Consider the following 17,914-nt stretch of genomic DNA (forward strand, 5'->3'; position numbering starts at 1 on the left):
TGTCTTTTCCGTTTTCAGCACAGATAAGGAAGGTCTAAAAGTAAAAAAGAAACATTTCTATATAGCTAAAATACAATGCAAAAAAAATCAATACTGCTTTATCTTTGTGTCCACTTCACATATGTCCATAGACTGCAGTCTGTCTTTCAGGTTTGAACAAATAGTTTTCATTTTAACTTGAGCTATACTTGTAAATTTATAGCAATACACTGTGCAGGCACACTGAACACACAAAAGGCCAGGCCTGAACTGCTTATGAGCTTCATGCTCAAAATGAAAGAGGCAAATGCAACAATTTAAGATTATAAAAAAAACAATGTTTCTGAAAACCTCTAGTCTTTCTAAAACACATGCTTTATAAAACATTAGCCCCAGTAAAGCTTAAGGGATTATCGGGTATATAAAAGAGTATTTATTTTACATTAAAAACATTAAGATCTATAGGTGAAAACGAAATAACACCATTTGCCGATAATCAACTACGTAATAACTCAAAAGGGCTCAAATATATTATGGTAGTATCAGTTACAACCATTATCTAATCATTCTTTTTAACAGACAGTTTTTTTTTTTTTTTGGTGTCACTGGTGTAGCTGAATGACTACAATCCAGGTGAAAGCTGAAATTCTGAATATCATGGCAGGTGAGCTGTGAACAAGATCAATATCTGAACTCAAAAAGGCAGATAATGATCTCAAACTCCTATGGGAGGTAGAATAATGACTAGAAACTGTTAATACATGAAGCTATTCAATGGGGCAGAACGTTACTAAGATCATATTTTGAGCAAAGGAAAGATAATTAAGTTATTACTGCATTCATCTCCTATTTGTAAATATTGTAAGGCATTGAGGAGGAGGAATGTGCACAGACACGCTACAGCGAAAAGTTTAGACAATGGAAAAACGAACGAAGAGGGGACAGCAACTGTCAAGATATCACTATGCATCAAAGCCTGCTCACTGCCTCAATGGGCTCTTATAGTTTATCAGAGTCACTTTCAGTGGCAAACGCAGCCTTGTCTCAAAGTGAATTGCTGATTCTCAGTAAACTTTTGACAAGGCCTATTACACAGACGGATAGATGTTTTCACTGGGAGAAAACAGACCAGCTGAACTGAGCTGTGTTTCCTCTAAAGTGTCCCTCAACAGCAAGCCCCTGTTAAAAAAAACACTTCAGGCAACTCGTATCTGATGAGGTGTCTGCTTTTTCAACAGGAACTGCCATGTCGCAAAGTGCTGTTACCTAATCATAGCACTAATGATCTGTAATGCATAACTATAAGTGGTAGGATGTTGCACTGCAGAGCAGTACAGCTTCCAACTCATTATAGACAGCAAATCCTACAAGAGGGAGTACAGATTGAAGGAGCTGGGCTTAACATCCTCACAGCTTAGTCACAGTAATTGATATTCTCATTAATCTGCCTAAATAGCATCTAAATTATCAATATATGATGAATTTTCCTCAAGACTGTGCAATGATGACAAATCTCACAGAGGGGTACATTTTTCCTTTACAACAAGTTTCTTCTTAGGTGCTTAAAGTCAACAAGCTTTACATGGCTTTTCAATAACTTGATTTATTCCCTGACTTAGATTTTTCCTGACAATAATGTGACACAAGCACTGCTGACAGTCTGTCACACTGGCGAGCTCCAAGATGCTGTGTAAGACAACCAGCTCCACAGATGAACAGCTGACACACCACAAAACAAAAAGTGAAGACAGAGGCAGAAACATATCCAGATATATCCAAGACCAGACTCAAGGAGGCAATCTATATTTGAGTCAAGGGAGTCCTACAGTGAGCGCTCTGGAGGCAGAGAATACCATGCCATCTTCAGGCAGCTGCGTGATCAAAGATTGTTATCTTAGTATGCACAACTGAGGTCCCCTTCTCCCCAGCAATTAATACTGCACTAACATTAACTTCTCATCTAGGGGGAAGAAGCGGATAATCTACAATGCTGTCTATTAGCAAAATGCTATTTATAAATCACTGAACTGTTGGGCAACATTTAGTTCTATTGTGCATTGAGTGACTGACGTTAGCCCAAGGATAATAGTGCATCAGGAGGGATAAATGTAGTATTATCTTCAGGCAAATTCCTTAAGATATAAAAAATTAATAGCACCTCATTATCAAGTGTAAAGTTAGTATCTGGAGCAATAGAATTGTGCAGTTATATCTCTGGTAATATAATAATCATCAGTGTAGTTAATGGACCTGTGCCAATGTGCAATAAATGCATTGAAACTGGAATGAAAAATTACGCAAATCATGGGCTGAATTACGATTCCCTATTGAATCCTGCTTTCTAAATACAATTACCACTCGTTTCAATACAGTAATGGTTTTGCTGCTCCAAACCTCTACTGATGACATTGCAGTCACACGCAAAAAAACCCCAATCCTCAAGCCCTCGCTAAATCTGATTAGAGCCAGCTTTGGTGAGAGCAAGGGAGCAAGGGGAAGAGAGAGGGTTTCGAAATCATTCACTTTTTCTCCTCTGGCCCACTGCCAGGAAGTGGTATCCACGGTATAATGTCAAAGACAGGGCACACGCAGGGAGGTGAGGCCAGGCTGTTGCTGAGTGATAGGGATTTGACAGGGGAGAGGAGGGTTGCTTTGATCTAGGAATATACAGAAAACAAACATGCTTCTTTCTTGATGTACAGTACCATCTTTATCCGCACTGACAAGGATGGAAGACTGAAGATTGAATATTTAAGCAGACATACCCAAAATAACTCTACTTAACATCTGTTTTACACAGAATCTTGCTCACAATGATTTCTCCATGTTGCTTTCCAACCAATTTTGTTAAAACACAGGTGTGTTTTTTTGTTTTGTTTTTATGCACCTTTATCAATGCTACACTGATGCTTTGGGACGAGCGGCAAGAGGACATTGCTTTATGGCTGACTTAAGAGTTGAACAAGGAGGAGAAATTGATTTTGTCTGGACAGAAAAAAAAAAAAAAAAAAAAAAAAGCATTGTGCGTTTGGACTCTCTGCTCACTGCTGCTATGTTGAGAGTTGTTTCAGATTCAGTCTAGCATTGGTTCAGCCTTAATGTGATTAGAGGTTTTGAAATGGAGAGGACAGAGGAAAAGCTGCAGAGGCAGTCAGACAAAGAAAAGTGGACAGATAGATGTTATGCCAGTGAGATGGGAGGTTGACTGGGTGGGTTGAGGGTTAAGAGAATGACAGACTGGCTGCCAGGAGTGAGACAGATGCGGTAAACATGACTCAGTACAGGGCTGCCAGGAAGTACTGTAATGAGATGCAGTTGATCAGAGGTACATCCAAGATTCAGGATGTTCATTCAGAGAGACAGGTGAGTTGGACTGGGGTTCAACCAACAGTCAGACAGGGATATTGGCAGAATCAAAAGTGAAGTAAACTAAACGTATACTGGCCGTGTAACATCATCCAACAGATGATGACAGAAGACCCACACAAAGAACATGCCAACAAAGGTTAAAGATTTAAACCTGGAAAAAGTTACAATATACTACTGGTCATAACAGCAACATGGTCTGTAGTTCTGTACTGCATGACATGATTTCATTTTTATGATGAAAATACATATTTGGAGACAAGATGAGCCATATACAGCATATTGCACAACACACTCCTAAACTACACTTTTCATGTCTAGGCCACAAACGCAATTAAAGAAACAACTTACATGTATGGGTTCTTCAAAATCAACCAATTATTTCTGTATGTGATGTACTGATGCAACTAAAGGCAAAACAATTTGGCCAGAGTGATATTATTTGCTGATGTTTCTAGTTTATTAGGTACACCCATACAAAACTAATGCAGTGTGATACGAGAGCCCTGCAATAAATCCTACCTTCATAAAAGGGTGCAATGTTCGGATTTTGTTGAAATGGTTTTACCTGTGGTGCTGCTGAATCTTTCTGCTATACAAAGAGGCAATATTAACTCTACCTTCACTGAAACAAATGGGTTGGACAAAATATTAGAAATGTAATTCAACAGCAAGATACACTACAGCCTCCAAACTAACCACGAAGCTGAATCAACATTTATCTAAAATAGTTAAAACAAATACTGAACATTATAACCTTCATGAAGGTGGGATTTATTTTGGGACTATTGGACTGCATTAGTTTTAGTCAGTAATATGGCCAACTACATCTATATAATTAAATGGTAACCAAGTGTAGCACTGCAACAATTAGTTGATAAATTGATTAGTTGACTGGCAAAAAATTAATCAGCAACAATTTTGATTGATTAATTGATTGCATAAAACAAGACATTTGAGGATGTCACCTTGGGCTCTCTGGAATTGTAATGAGCATTTTTCCATTCGTCACTTTTCACATTTTATCAACCATAACTACTAATCAAAGTAAATAATTGAAGATACATTTTAGGGTCATTTACAAAATAGTGTCACGTTGCAATTTCATAGTCCGTCTATCAGACGGCTCTTACAAATTAATTCTTCCTACCTGTAAAATGTCTCACGCAGTACATGTCTTTGCCACAGTTCTTTAACTAGAATGGCATGCTAATATTGGTAGCGGTTATGCTCTAGTCGCAAGTGAAACCAGCAGAGGACACATGCAGCTGCCTCTACCCCATCAATTAATTGCACTGCCAGCCCAATGATGCCTACTAGGGCAAAAATATCTCTTGAGGAATGTTCATTTTCAACACTTGTAGTGAGTTCCTCATTAATATTTACTGAAATCTATAGTGCTGACTTTTCACTCATACTAATGGTATTAATTACCAAGGCATGTTGTTAGTAGGATTGTGTTGACAAGAGCACCACTGCACTCTCATTTAAACCCTCACCCCTACTGTATCAGCTACACAGTTTCTTCAGTTGGTTTGGAAATTTCATATGTGGTTCCCTCTGTCATCGTTTCCGCCCACACTTTGACCAAAACACTCTACAGTTGCCCCTAGACAAGCATTCTTCTGTAACTGGCCCCACCAGACAGCACCTCAGGCCACCTTGCAGACTGCTTCCATCAGTCCAGGCATAGGTCCAAAAAGACAGGCTAGGACCAATAAAGCTCACAGGCTCCCTGCTGCCCAGGAACAGCCGCTCAGCTCGCCTCATAATTATTCTGTTGGCCCTGTTAAGAAGCCAGAGACTCTCTCCCTGCCCCATTACTCACACACTGCCAAAGATACTGCATAGAGACTCCCCAGGCTGCGCCATCACACAACTATGCCTGTGTAGGTAGTTGCACACGTGTAAACAAACATAGTAGGCTCAAGCTCTATTGCAGTGTCAAACAATACCTCATTGTGACACATAGATAGTGATTAAGATTCTTTTCTCACAACAAAACAGCTTGAAGCTTTTAACTGAATAAAGGAAAAGGAGCCTGTAACACAACTGCATTTGCTTAACAAGACTTAAATACAAAAGCTGAAACGGCTACCATTTAGTGTATGCAGCATGGAAATACAGCCATTACCAGGTGAAGAAGCTCACCTTGAGTTGGGACATATGGTTCTTATGATCAATTTTTATCACTTATAATGTTGATGAAATGGTTGTTGAAAGGAAAAAGAACTTAGAAATTGTAACTAATAGCTGAAATAATTTTAAGACAGTGAATATATTTACATAATAGATATGTTACATGTTTGTAGCAGTCTTGAAAACATGCTATCAGGGGCCCATCAGCAAGTATAAAATGAAAATAACCCTGGCGTGGGCGTAGATGATGACATTATCAGTAATCTAGTTCTCACATCAAGCATATAAAAAACCAGCCACTGATATGAACACTGAAAAGGGAGCAATTTAAAAAGAAAATTAGTCAAAACCTGTCAAATGCCATATGTTAACCTGCCATCCCATCAGCCACATCTGAGTGTCATGAAAATTAAAAAAAAATTCTATTTGATCCAAGCATGAAGCTACTCAGTGGCAACATTTTACAATCTGCTGCATGTCATAGTAACATTTATAATCCAATACCAATATGACAGTGGCATTTGCTTTAATGAGGTTATTTGCAAAGCCATTAAAAGGTTACATACAGCAATTGATATCAAAGAAAGGCTTATGTAGGATGAAGTATGTCTCATGATGTGGAGTAGTACAGCTTTATGGGATTAGATTTGACTGAGGCCAGTCAGCCCATATGTTACATTTGAGTAAACTGGAAGCCTGTACGAATGAATGCATAGATCTATGGTAAGTGGCTGGTAACAGGTGACACTGCAAACTATGCATATCTCATGCACACCCTTGAAGAGATGCAAAGGGCTTCTGATCCAAAATCACATGATGTTTTTTTTTTTTTTTAAATCAATAATAGAACTGCTGTTGCTAACCAATCATCTCCCAACAAAGACAATAATATCTGAGATCCACTCAGGAATCTGAGGGTCTCTGGATCGCACAGTGACAGGCTTCAATTTAAGGCATAACCAACCCGAAGACTATATCTCAAATTTAATTATATTTAAAATAGTCTCAAGCACAGAATGCATATAAATGTGTGTGTAAATGTAGTGCTTTTAGAAACGCTGAGTCTTGCTTATTACATATAAAAATCAGTGTAAATGAGGAGGTAATACAATTCTTTTAACCCCAAATCACCCTTGAAAAACCCTGAAAGGCATCCTGCCAGTGGAGAGTCCACTCCATTAGATACTGTACGTTAGGCAAACAGAAGCGAATTTGCTCAATGTACGTATTGTGCTGGAAACAGCAAAATATGGACATCCAAGTTTTAAAAAAAGGCATCTAAACACCAAACTAATGGGCCCTTGTTGGCGCCCAGAATCATGTAGTAACCCAAAAGAACAGCAGCTTAACATGTGAAGCTCATGGTCAAGAAATTGTAAATTGCCACAGCACTGCAGAGCGTCAGACAGGGGGACATCAGGAGAAGTGACTGCACTGGAGGGGTGTGGGCTAAGGAAGAGTATATGTGCTAAGGAAAGTGAGGTAGTTCTTCAAACAACAGCTCCATCTAGTGGTCAATACAGGTAAAATTCAGAATAGGGGAATAAGTGAAAACTATGGCTTTGTGTATTGATTGTAAACTGCTGTGTCTGGCTTTTTAGGACCCCATGGGAGATTTTGGTTAGGGAGTATCTTCCCCAGCACACCAAGCTACATAAAGCTCTATAGTGAAAACTCAGGGGAGGGGGAACTAGGAACAGTAAGACCAAGAGTGAAAATAATAAAGGAAAAAATGAAATAACTAACCAGCTGTTCAGATGAGCCCATGTGTTAGCACAAGGTTTGAAGAGGCAGAGTATATATTAACTCTGGATGTATCATCAGCTGCCAATTCCTAATGGCAGTTCATAACCTGCCTCAAGAGTGCATGAAGTTTAGAGTGATTTACGAGTAGAGCTGCACTCACAAATGCCTTTTTTTCTATGTTTTAAGTGCATTTAATAAAATAGTACAGTGTCTGTTTACAGCAGGGTTTGAATACATATATAAATAATTTGCCCTGGGGTACTCAAACTTATGGATAGGACTGTAAGTGAAGGAAATGGTCTTTGAGGATATGAGGAACATACAATGCAGTGCTCGCCTAAAATTGTAGAGTCAATGGCCATTTAACAAAATTAATCTTTGAGCAAAGGTTACTTTATAAAAAAACTATGAAAGGCTTTTTCTTTTCTTTTTCTAGAAACTTTTGTTTGTTTTGGTCATTGTTTCCTACTCAGCTGCATCACACACACCTTTTTCTCAGTAGCTAGTTAGTTAGCCATATTTGGATTAAATTAAATGATACTATCATAAAATTAGCTTTACCGACAGGGATAGCGTCAACAAAAACCTGGCGAAAAAACTTGTTCAAACCTTACCTCTGTTCCGAAGAAATTTCGAGATTCTTCGACGATTTTTCCGCGCAGGTGGAAAACGCAATAAGGTCCTTGTTTCTCTTAAACTCCATCGCTCGTCAAACAAAGATGGCAGACGGAAACGACGTAGCTTATATACTGAGGCTAAGTTATACTGAACAAAGATATAAATCTAATACTCATGAATTGAAATACAAATCTTCAATTTTGTTCACAATTGTGTTTGAAATCCTTGTTAGTGAGCATTTCTTTTTTGCCAAGCTCCACCCGACAGGTGTGGCATATTAAGATACTGTTTACACAGCGTCATTATTGCACAGGTGTGCCCTGGTCTGGTCACAATAGAAGACCACACAAAATGTGTGTGTATGGCATGGTGTTGGTGAGCAGTGTCGTTACGGTATGGACAGGTTTAAGCTACAGACAATAAACAAAGATGCATTTTATTGATGGCGATTTGAATGCACAGAGATACAGGCCCACTGTTGCGCCATTCATCCGCCCCCATCGCCTCATGTTGCCGCATGATGCAATGATGGCCTGCATACTCACCATGAGCATCTTTAGGATGCGCTGGATCTGCCTGTACAACAGCGTGATCCAATTCCTGCCAATAGCCAACAACTTTGCAGAGCCATTCAGGAGCACAGGGTCTTTCACAGACCACAATCAACAGCCTGATTAACTCTGTACAAAGGTGATGTGTTGCTCAACATGATGCACATGGTGGTCACACCAGAGACTGACTCGTTTTTCTGACCCTCCCTTCCAAAAAGTGCACATCTGTAGCCCGGGTCATGTGAAATCTGTAGTACATTGCCTGATGATTTTCTTTCAAAATAAAATTGCACATCTTAATGTGGTCTTTCACTGTGACCAGCCTGAGGCACACCTGTGCAGTTATCACACTGTGCAATCAGCATATTGTTATGCCACACCTGCCAGGTGGATGGATGATCTTGACGAAAGAGAAATGCTCACAAACTCAGATTTAAAGACATTTGCGAACAAAAAAAAGAAGCCTTTTGTGTTATTACAAAAAATCTTTAATTTCAACTCATGAAAAATGGAAGCAAAAACAAAAGTGCTCCGTTTATATTTTTGGTCAGTTTATCGACTTGAACTACTATATTTGTCTAATTTTCCAAGTTATATTACATCATATTCATAATTTGTCTTGCATTTTACAGAGCTCATGGCTTGTTGCAGCTGTCAGAGTACTGAGTCGTAGCTGTGTGGAAATGTAGAAACTATACATGTTATGTTTGTATGAAATTAGGCTATGTAAGATGTGGGCACTGTCATGGCTGGGAGGAGTGGTATTGTAAGGTTGTTTCATCCTGAGGTATTCAGATGATACAATCATATTTCAGGCTATAATTGTTCAGGATGTTTAGAAAAGTTTCTTGAAAAAAGTAATTAGTAAATTTTTTATCAAAACTCTGGAATTGACAGTGCTAGGAATTAAAAAACGCATACAAGCCGTGCATGTTGAATGGTATCATCAATTTTTCAATCCACTCAACATGCAAAGGGTTCTATTCTATTTTCTATTCTATCTTTCCCAATAATAATGGGAATTATATGGAAGAAAGACAACACAGGAATAAGAGGTTTGATTTTATTTAGTCCACTTTTAAAATTTACATTTTCTGTCATTAAAAAAGATAAAGCGTCATCAGCTTTGCAGTCCATATCACAAAGAGACTGCAATAAGGAAAGAGTGAAGTAGAATGTAGATGACTTAGTAGGCACATTTTTCAGATGATACATATTAATCTAACTGATGGCAAAATATGTACAGCAATGATTTTATCTTGTGGCAGCACATGCTTGGGACTTCTGACTGAGAGTTCACAGGTTAGTAAAGCACAGATCTATGCAGACAAAGATTTTTCACTGCCTATAAAAGATGTATCTAGTTGACTACATGAGGCAGTCAATTTCCCGAAACTGTATGCCAGTTCAATTTGAAATAAATTAAACCTAAGAGGAGAGAGAAATGAGGAATATCAATGAACTTGTGAAACTAATTGACCAGCGCATGTCAAATTAAGCATTTTAACAGTTTAGCAAAAATGTTCCTCCATATGAATCAAGAATACTGAGCTGAAAGCTGAAAGGGGACACGACATCCACCTGATGAAATAACTTGAGAAATAAATTAGAAGTGGATAGTTGTATTAGTTTGCATTTAAAGAGTACCTGATTTTCTCTCTGTAGCCTAAGTTTGATACCTTTGCATAACTTATAGAAAACCTGTCACGTTCTAAAAACTCACAGTAATTCATTCTTTAATCACAAGTCCTGATACCACCTAAGACAGGCACAGGATTCTACCCTGCAGAATCCACATACCTTCGAGCCAAACACACTGGATATTCCATACAAATAAAGGACACTTTTCCTGTTTATATACATAACACTTTTGTACAGTCTTTGCACTTCCATTATAACAGATTGAAGCATCTCCACTTACAAAGTAAATGGAAATCAAATCATGTTCAGTGGATTAAACCTTGAGTGAATCCAAAGCTTAAATTGAGCACTTGTTTACATGTCGAATGAACGGGTTCAACTGCCTTTGCACTGAAAGAAAAAATTAATAAAACTCTAAAATTCTGTCGTACTGGGTTATCTCAGGGATCTGGTTTGAAGTGGCCTCAGACACAGTTACAGTTTCAGCCATCCACTCTGACCGAGTGAAGGAATAGTAAAACCGACCTGTCAACAGTGCCTATGGACACTTCACTGTGATCATGTTATCAAGTGATTTCACGTACATTCCAAAACAACATCAAACAGCATTATAATTTAAGGAAATGTTAACTCTGGATCGACCCATCGGCCATTGAAACGTGAACAACAGAACAAAAAAACAAATCCAATATAGTAGGCAGTGAATGTTCAAAGTTCATGAGTCTGCTTAAGTCAAACCCCGAGGACAAGTCCAATCCTTCCACCCGCTTTCATTCTGCGTACAGCTTATTCCTGGCCCGCACCTCTTCCTACAACTGTACACACAGTGCTGTTCTCGGCTTGACAGCAGTGTAAACTATAGACAGTTGAGTGGCTATGAAGCTCCACTGGCCCCTACACACTAAGGATCTATTTGAGGTGGAACGTGACAGCTGGACCGCCCCAAAGCATAAACCAGAACCAACACTAGTGTAAATGGCCCAATGGTTTTGGAGGGTGGGTTGGTAGCTGGGACAACAGGGTCACTTGGGTCCTTTGGAAGGGGTGTCCGTCTCTGTGGATTGGCGGCCATCGTTCCAGGCCTCCCGGGTGCTCTTAAGGGCCTGTGTCCTTTGCTGGTCCACAACCACATAGTCAACACGCTCATCGGATGCTGCCATGCCAGTTCCATTGCTTTTCATCTAGAGAAGGAAAACCGTATAGGTCAGCATTGAAGATCCTTCACACTTCTTCATCTAATTGTGAGTGTTGGGATAATCTAAGTAAATTCCTTTCTTACCTTCCTTGGTGGGGTCGACTTGCCAGGGTCAAGATCCAAATCCAGGTACTCCACCTGTTTGTCTCCCTTTGGCTTCACCATGGGGCTGCTGCCACCATCCGCAGTCAGGGGCGCAACAAGCTTCACGTTCTACATTAGCCAGGAAAGAATGCTTTTATTGAGAGAAGAGAAACACTGAAGCAATGTCAGAGTGAAACAGAGCCAATATTCAAACATACTCCTGTGTTGTCAAAATAACCAATTTTATTTTATTTATGATGTATCAAGAAGTTGGTTCTTTCACAGAATGCTGTGTAAGCCCAAATTGCATTCAGAGGCGTCTTTAGAGGGTTGTCATACAGGTACGAATGGTTTGTGGATTGGAAGATTTAAAAAATGACTGCAATCAAATGTTAAAGGCATAGTAGTCAACAAAATCACTGTCCAGGTAAACTGGTTGTCAAAACTGGAGCAGGCAGTGAATTATGGGACTATTTAGATGAAATTGATCATTTATCATAAGAATACATTTGTTTAATCGGTGAAAATCTTTTCATCAAGCCCATGTCCCATGTCTGACAGGCACCGGACTCGTAAGATTTGATCACTGATGGATGCACCATTTCATCGTGCTGGTGCAGTGGTGACATGACATGAGATCTCCTGTCTTTTTGTCATTATATCTAAACATCACATTTAAGATTTAAAATAAGGATAAAAAAATATAAGCTAAAATTATGGTATTGTGACAACACTAAGGTACATGTTGGACCTACAGGCAGAGTTAATTTCTAACTACAAGTGGGGTGGAGTTATTAGAACTAGGATGGTGGCAAAGCTAGAACATACTAATTGTAAGAAGAGTGATGGTATATAACATCTGAAAATCACTACAAACTGTGTATCCAAGCCACAGTTTGTAGCTGGTGTTGGGGGCTGACATAAGCACTGCAAAGTCTGTTCTATGTACTTGCTGATTTTCTCATCTAATAACACCTGAAACTGGTGACTTCTGGTGATCTGACAGGGCAGGCCATGCATGTCTAACCTGGCAACCCTGCTCACCTCCTCTATGGTGTCAAGTTCCTCCACCTCCCTCTTTACAGGGGTGATGGGAACTGTGCAGTAGAAGGACTCCTCTCTACACACAGTAAGAAGGAAGTAGTCGCAAAGAGGGGAAAAAAAGAGAACAGCAGATGGTCAAGAACAAAATGCAGGAAAAATAAAATGGATGAAGCCAGAGTCTGGTGATGTCAGAGAAATGAGGAACTAGGGAGAAAGAAATTAACACGAGTGAAGAAAGAACAGGAAGTCAGCAGACAATATTAAAGCAAATGTTGGAAAAAATGTAAACAGACTGTTTCAGCAAGAAAAATAGGAAATGGTACATCTAATACCCAAACTGCAAGAAAAAGTATCCGCATTGACAGAAATGTCATCCTGTCAGTGTATAGCTGATATGCCCAGTATTATTCTTCAGAAATGAAAATGCTGTATAAACCAATTGTGCCTGTTTCAGCAACATTGCTGAAAGGCTAAAAGACACTACAACTGGATTCAATTTTACCCACTGCCTAAATAACTAAAATTGATCTTTTCAACAACAGTAAAGGTACTGATTTGACAAAAAGCAGCATTCTTTAAAGAGCACAGTACCTGAAAAGCAGAAGAACAAAAACAAAGGGTAAAGAGGATAAAGAGGAAGTTTAAGTGGCGAGGAGTCCGTCTGCAGCAACCAGTAATTTGTCCAGACTAATGTATGGCTTAGGGAGAGGAGCAAGGACTGGAAATGGGATTTCTAACACTTTCTGAACAACAACTACAGCTTAACATTCTAGGCTGTATGGTATTCAACCCAGAAACTGTTTTTCTACCTCACACAAAATCTTCTACTGTATTTATGGTGCATCTGTTGGGAAAACTGTCTGTAGGTGTCACATGAATAAGTGCAACATAGATTCAAGAACCCACTAAAACCACATATAACAATAAAAATCAAATTAGACATTTATCACATTTTTCTGTAGCTTTGATTATCTGCGATTTGAGAAGCAAAGAAAAAAAAAGTAATCATGCAACTTCTTATATCAGAGGATAGTTATGTGTTACATACTGGATCATCTGTGGACATATTAGAGACCATGGCTACATAATTCTCTTCACACTCCTCGGAGTCAGTGCTGGAGGCCATGCTATGCACTGACGGGGGTCTCGCTGGCATTGGAAACCTAGAGAGACTGAGCAGCATTCACAATATTTACACACCGACTTCAAGGCAAATACACTCTCTGGTGAGCACAAAATATAATACAGACATAACAGTCGCAGCAATAAACCACTGCAGCCAGAAGAGTCCCTGCAGCACTAAGCACAGAAATAGACCTCATCCCTGATAAGCCAACAAACTGTGTTCAGTATGATGTAGCTCTGAGGCAGATCCCAGACCTGTTTGTATGAGCAGTGCTACTCTGGTCACAAAGTGACTCTGGTAATGCATGAAGTGTTAGTGCCTACTTTCTTAGTTAAGCGTATATACTACAAAAAGGCATGTTCACACCAAAGTACATTTTCCTACAAAAGAGAAGGAAACCTCAACTGCATTTTGTGTTGGTAATATAAGGAGCAGGTAGGACAATGCACACTGTTTCCATAACAACATCATTGACTTTAGTCACCAGGAGATGAGGTGCAGCAATTTATTTTCACTGTCCTGTGGCCTGTGTATCTCTGAACAATTGCATTTTTCTCAACTTTGAAAAGGCATGGTGTCTCTTCTCTGACAGCATCCCCACTTGACTTGACTTCAAACTAAAAATAAAAACAAGGCTCATGGGAAAGCAGAGTAGTGTGAACATGCCCCTCAGTTGTTAGCAAAACGCAGAATTATGAAAAATTCTGCAGAACATTTTAAATACTTACTCCCGAGCAAATGAGCGTGTGACGGGTGAGCGGACAGGCGTACAGGGCTCCTCCCATTCTGGCAGTGGTTTGATCTCCAGTGGAGCAGGTTTTCCTGAAGCAAGGTACACATACCAGTCAGTCACTGCTTAAGACACAGACTTAAAGTACATGTATGTGAGGCTGGCAAATTTGAACAGCAGAAACGTTGTATATAATGTGGCGTTAATCAACCTATGTGCTTAATTTAGTGTTGTATGTCATAAAATCATTTCTGTTGCATATCTAAACAGGAACAAATGAATGCATGACATGTAAACACCAACAACATGGCTCATTATTTTGTTTTATCAATACTTATTTTGAACAATTGTAAACGGCTGAAAAGCAGTAATACAAAAATCAAAATTTTAAAATTCCGTCTGCAGTGCAACTCTTACTGTTTAATTATTCATTGCTTTACAGATTACAAATTCATTAATGAATCAATAAATAATATTCAGGAGCTCATTTACCCCCATTTATCCCTTTTTTCTGTTACCTAAAGTATCCGTCTCATTGTAATCAGATCTTGTCTCCTGTAAATGCTGGTGAAACTTCTGGCGCAGGACAACAACCTTTGCATGTGTGAGGATATTAAATCTATATTGAACCAATCTGATGAAAACATTGGTCCTTCTATACAATCAATGCAAAATTGTGTGTGTAATAAAAGACCTCACAATAGATATTCACCATAAATGCTCATTAACCATGGCTTCTGTCACAGGAGTTGGACTTAAACATTGTAAACTACATACTTTATGCAGAAGGCAGCTGCTGCCAGTACACGCTGTGTGTTCCCAAGCAGGAGAGTGGATATGGTTATTTACGTGAGTCTCTCTTTCATAAGATGATATCACTGTTCAATTTCCCCCTGACAAGCTATCTACTACTTTCCAGAGCCCATGTGAGTGTTTTTATGACAATAATCCTGTTGTGGCTGCTACATCTGAGTGTGTGTTTTGGAAGCACAATATGTTCAACTGCAAACAAAAAACATTAAAAGAAATGTTTGGGAAAAGAAATGTCAGTAAATTATAGCATTTGGTTGACTGCATATAAGAAGTCACATCAGAGTGAGGGGATATTTAGGTGAAGTGGCACTAACAGTTAAGTTGTAAAGGTATGTTGCAACTGCTCATGAGCTCCAAAACTAACCTCTGCAGTCCACCATGCGTGAAGTGCACACCCATCCACTCCCGCTGGGATTTAGGACTTTAAGACTCCATTTAATATTTTATAAACCTACTTTGGTACCTCTGGATAGAGATGCTCTTCACAAATAGTACATACTAAAGTGCATTTTAACTGATTCTGGTGCACACAGTTAATCTCTTATAGAACCAACAGGCCTGAGAAACAAGAGAAATCCCACAGTACACTGTTTACAACATGCAAAGAGTCGAGATGAAGTAGAGTTTGGACAGGTCAAAGAATGAAAAGTTTTCAGTTCAGTGTGGAGTACCTACCCTTGCGTCGTCCCCTTGGGAATTCACCTACGGTTTGAGAGTCGGTTCGCTCTAAACCGACACCTTTTGCTCTTATTATTTTAGGACTCTGACCTGATTGGTGAAAGAAGACTTTGCTTATTATAAAATTTTTGGTGATCACAACAGTTAAGCCCTACTGTAAGAACCGCTCTGCCATGCAAAGCAAAAGACGAGACTTTTCTGAACAACAAAACTACACCCTCATGTACACCCAGTCACCTTTTTGTGCAGCACAGTTATCAAGAGGATGATTGTCATGACAACAGCAGACCCATACTGCCCAACATGCACCTCACTCCATGCACCACGGCTTCCCACACAAAGACTGACATCACAGCTGTGCATGCACGATGAGTAGTGTATAAGCACTGAGAGAAATCATGTCATGTTGAGAAGAGCACAAACAAAACTGTAGAACAGAGTAACTTACTGATGAGGCACATAGCTCATTTTACACTAACACACTGATCACAACATTTTTCTGCACTGCTGACAAGAGCCTAAATGTGCCACAATCTCAAACTAAGAAAATTAGTTTAAATGGAATCACAAATAGTGTTAATAAAATGAAACCCATTGACTAGCACAGACCAAAGACGTCAAAGCCTTCACAACATACAGCTCACAAAAGACGAGCGAAGTTGGTAGTGAGTAAAATTAGTCCAGTAGAGATGAATTTTGCATGGCTCATGGAGAATAAAGACATTAACAATATGCAAAGAGGACTCAAAGAGGCATGTGATATTCTACTTATTTCTGAAACATGTTCATCCATACTTTCTGCTTTAGACATAAAATATACCAATAAATACTAATACTTCTGAATAGTGATGTGACTCATTAATGTTTACTCATCTTCAGTTTCAGTCTGATTATCATACTTAAGATACATAAAGATTTCTGTCCATATTTGAAATTCACTGTGCTTTATGCCGGTCTTTGTGCTATTTTCTAATGGCAGGTGCAGTTGGATTGATGGCTGAATCTACACTGTAATAATATCACACAGCGCCTTTCAAATCATCAGTTATAAAGGGTGTTACTTAACATAAAAACACATCAGTGTGACAGCATCAGAAGAGAAAGCTGAACAGGAGTGTTTGCAGATGTTTCAACACTGTCTGAAAATTGCCACGATAGATGCAATACTCTTCTTTCCCTTAGTTGTCCTAATAAAACCAAAACAAATATCATCAAGACAGTAAAATGAGATACTGTGGTGAATAGTGATAGATGTGACTTAAAAGTGAACAAAGAAAAGAGAAAAATCACAAAACTATGACTGAGAAAGAACAAGTGATAGATAGCGAGAACAACTAAAAATGACAGGACCCAAACTACAAATGGGCAATATTTTTTTACACTCATACTTTTCTGGAAATGATGGATTACAAACTTGTAAGAGTTCAAGAGCTGTGGTCCTAAATCTGAAATACATTGGTATCTGTCCCATATATTGTACCAATAATTATGTTTTTTAAAGGCTGAATTTTTAAAGATGAGAGAGGGCTGGGCATACACTATACTGCTAAACTCAAGTATATACATTTTGTAATAATGGTCCAATACACCACATACAATAAACTAATTATCATACAGAATTTAAGCGTTATAAGTACTCTACTGTAATGGCCCCTGCGCCAAATAATCCCATATTTTAGACACTGAAGTCTTGATGAGTACTGAACATTCTGAGTTATGGCTCTTTTTGTGAAACATGAGCAATGCCCTAAAATTGGTAGGCCTGTAATAGAGCAGTCAGATGATTTGGAGTAATAAAAATCTTTTTATAACTTTTAGTCATGATAGTCCAGCAATGATGCATGCCAAATTTGGAGTTGACTGACTCAAAAGGTCAGAAAAAAAAATCCCACATGTCACGCATGGGAGGATTCCTCACTGGGAAATGTAAAACTCCATAACATGTCCTATTTTCCTCAGTGACAATAACAGCTCTGGCTTTTGGTTTGCCTTTGTGATGACTCCCTGTCTCCCTGTCATTCTTCAACTACCATTCTCTCGTTGCCCATTACTCAGCCTTTCAATCTGCCCAGATTGCAATTCCCTTTGCTATTAGGTCTTTCATCAAAGAGCTCCATTCAGATGATGGGAACAAAGGGGATGGAGGTGACCACTCCGGGCTTCGGTCACTCCATGGCACAGAGACCAGCCCCCTCCAAAATGGG

At 39.0% G+C, this 17,914-nt stretch overlaps 2 protein-coding genes across 15 annotated transcripts in view; both read right to left on the reverse strand.

Annotated features, from left to right (window-relative positions):
- inpp4b (inositol polyphosphate-4-phosphatase type II B) overlaps window positions 1-7,946 on the reverse strand; it is a 229,559-nt gene extending 221,613 nt beyond the window's left edge. For all 3 annotated transcript variants that reach the window (XM_056371175.1, XM_056371174.1, XM_056371172.1), the window contains exon 1: window positions 7,845-7,946. The gene's annotated coding sequence lies outside the window, so the exon portion shown is untranslated. The remainder of the gene's footprint in view (window positions 1-7,844) is intronic.
- A 1,502-nt stretch (window positions 7,947-9,448) lies between these two features.
- The window catches only part of gab1 (GRB2-associated binding protein 1), a 52,268-nt gene continuing 43,802 nt past the window's right edge, over window positions 9,449-17,914 (reverse strand). For 7 of the 12 annotated variants that reach the window (XM_056371603.1, XM_056371605.1, XM_056371611.1 and 4 more), the window contains 5 exons: window positions 15,708-15,800; window positions 14,218-14,311; window positions 13,412-13,535; window positions 11,320-11,448; window positions 9,449-11,221 (listed from right to left, as the gene is read on the reverse strand). In XM_056371603.1, coding sequence (XP_056227578.1) covers window positions 11,063-11,221; window positions 11,320-11,448; window positions 13,412-13,535; window positions 14,218-14,311; window positions 15,708-15,800 — 599 coding nt within the window. In that variant the 3' untranslated portion in view covers window positions 9,449-11,062. Of the gene's footprint in view, window positions 11,222-11,319; window positions 11,449-12,363; window positions 12,440-13,411; window positions 13,536-14,217; window positions 14,312-15,707; window positions 15,801-17,914 lie in introns of those variants that run through there. The other 5 variants (XM_056371606.1, XM_056371607.1, XM_056371604.1 and 2 more) reach the window with 4 other exon arrangements.

This window comes from Seriola aureovittata, chromosome 3 (assembly GCF_021018895.1).
Source record: "Seriola aureovittata isolate HTS-2021-v1 ecotype China chromosome 3, ASM2101889v1, whole genome shotgun sequence".
Classification (NCBI taxonomy): Eukaryota; Metazoa; Chordata; class Actinopteri; order Carangiformes; family Carangidae; genus Seriola; species Seriola aureovittata.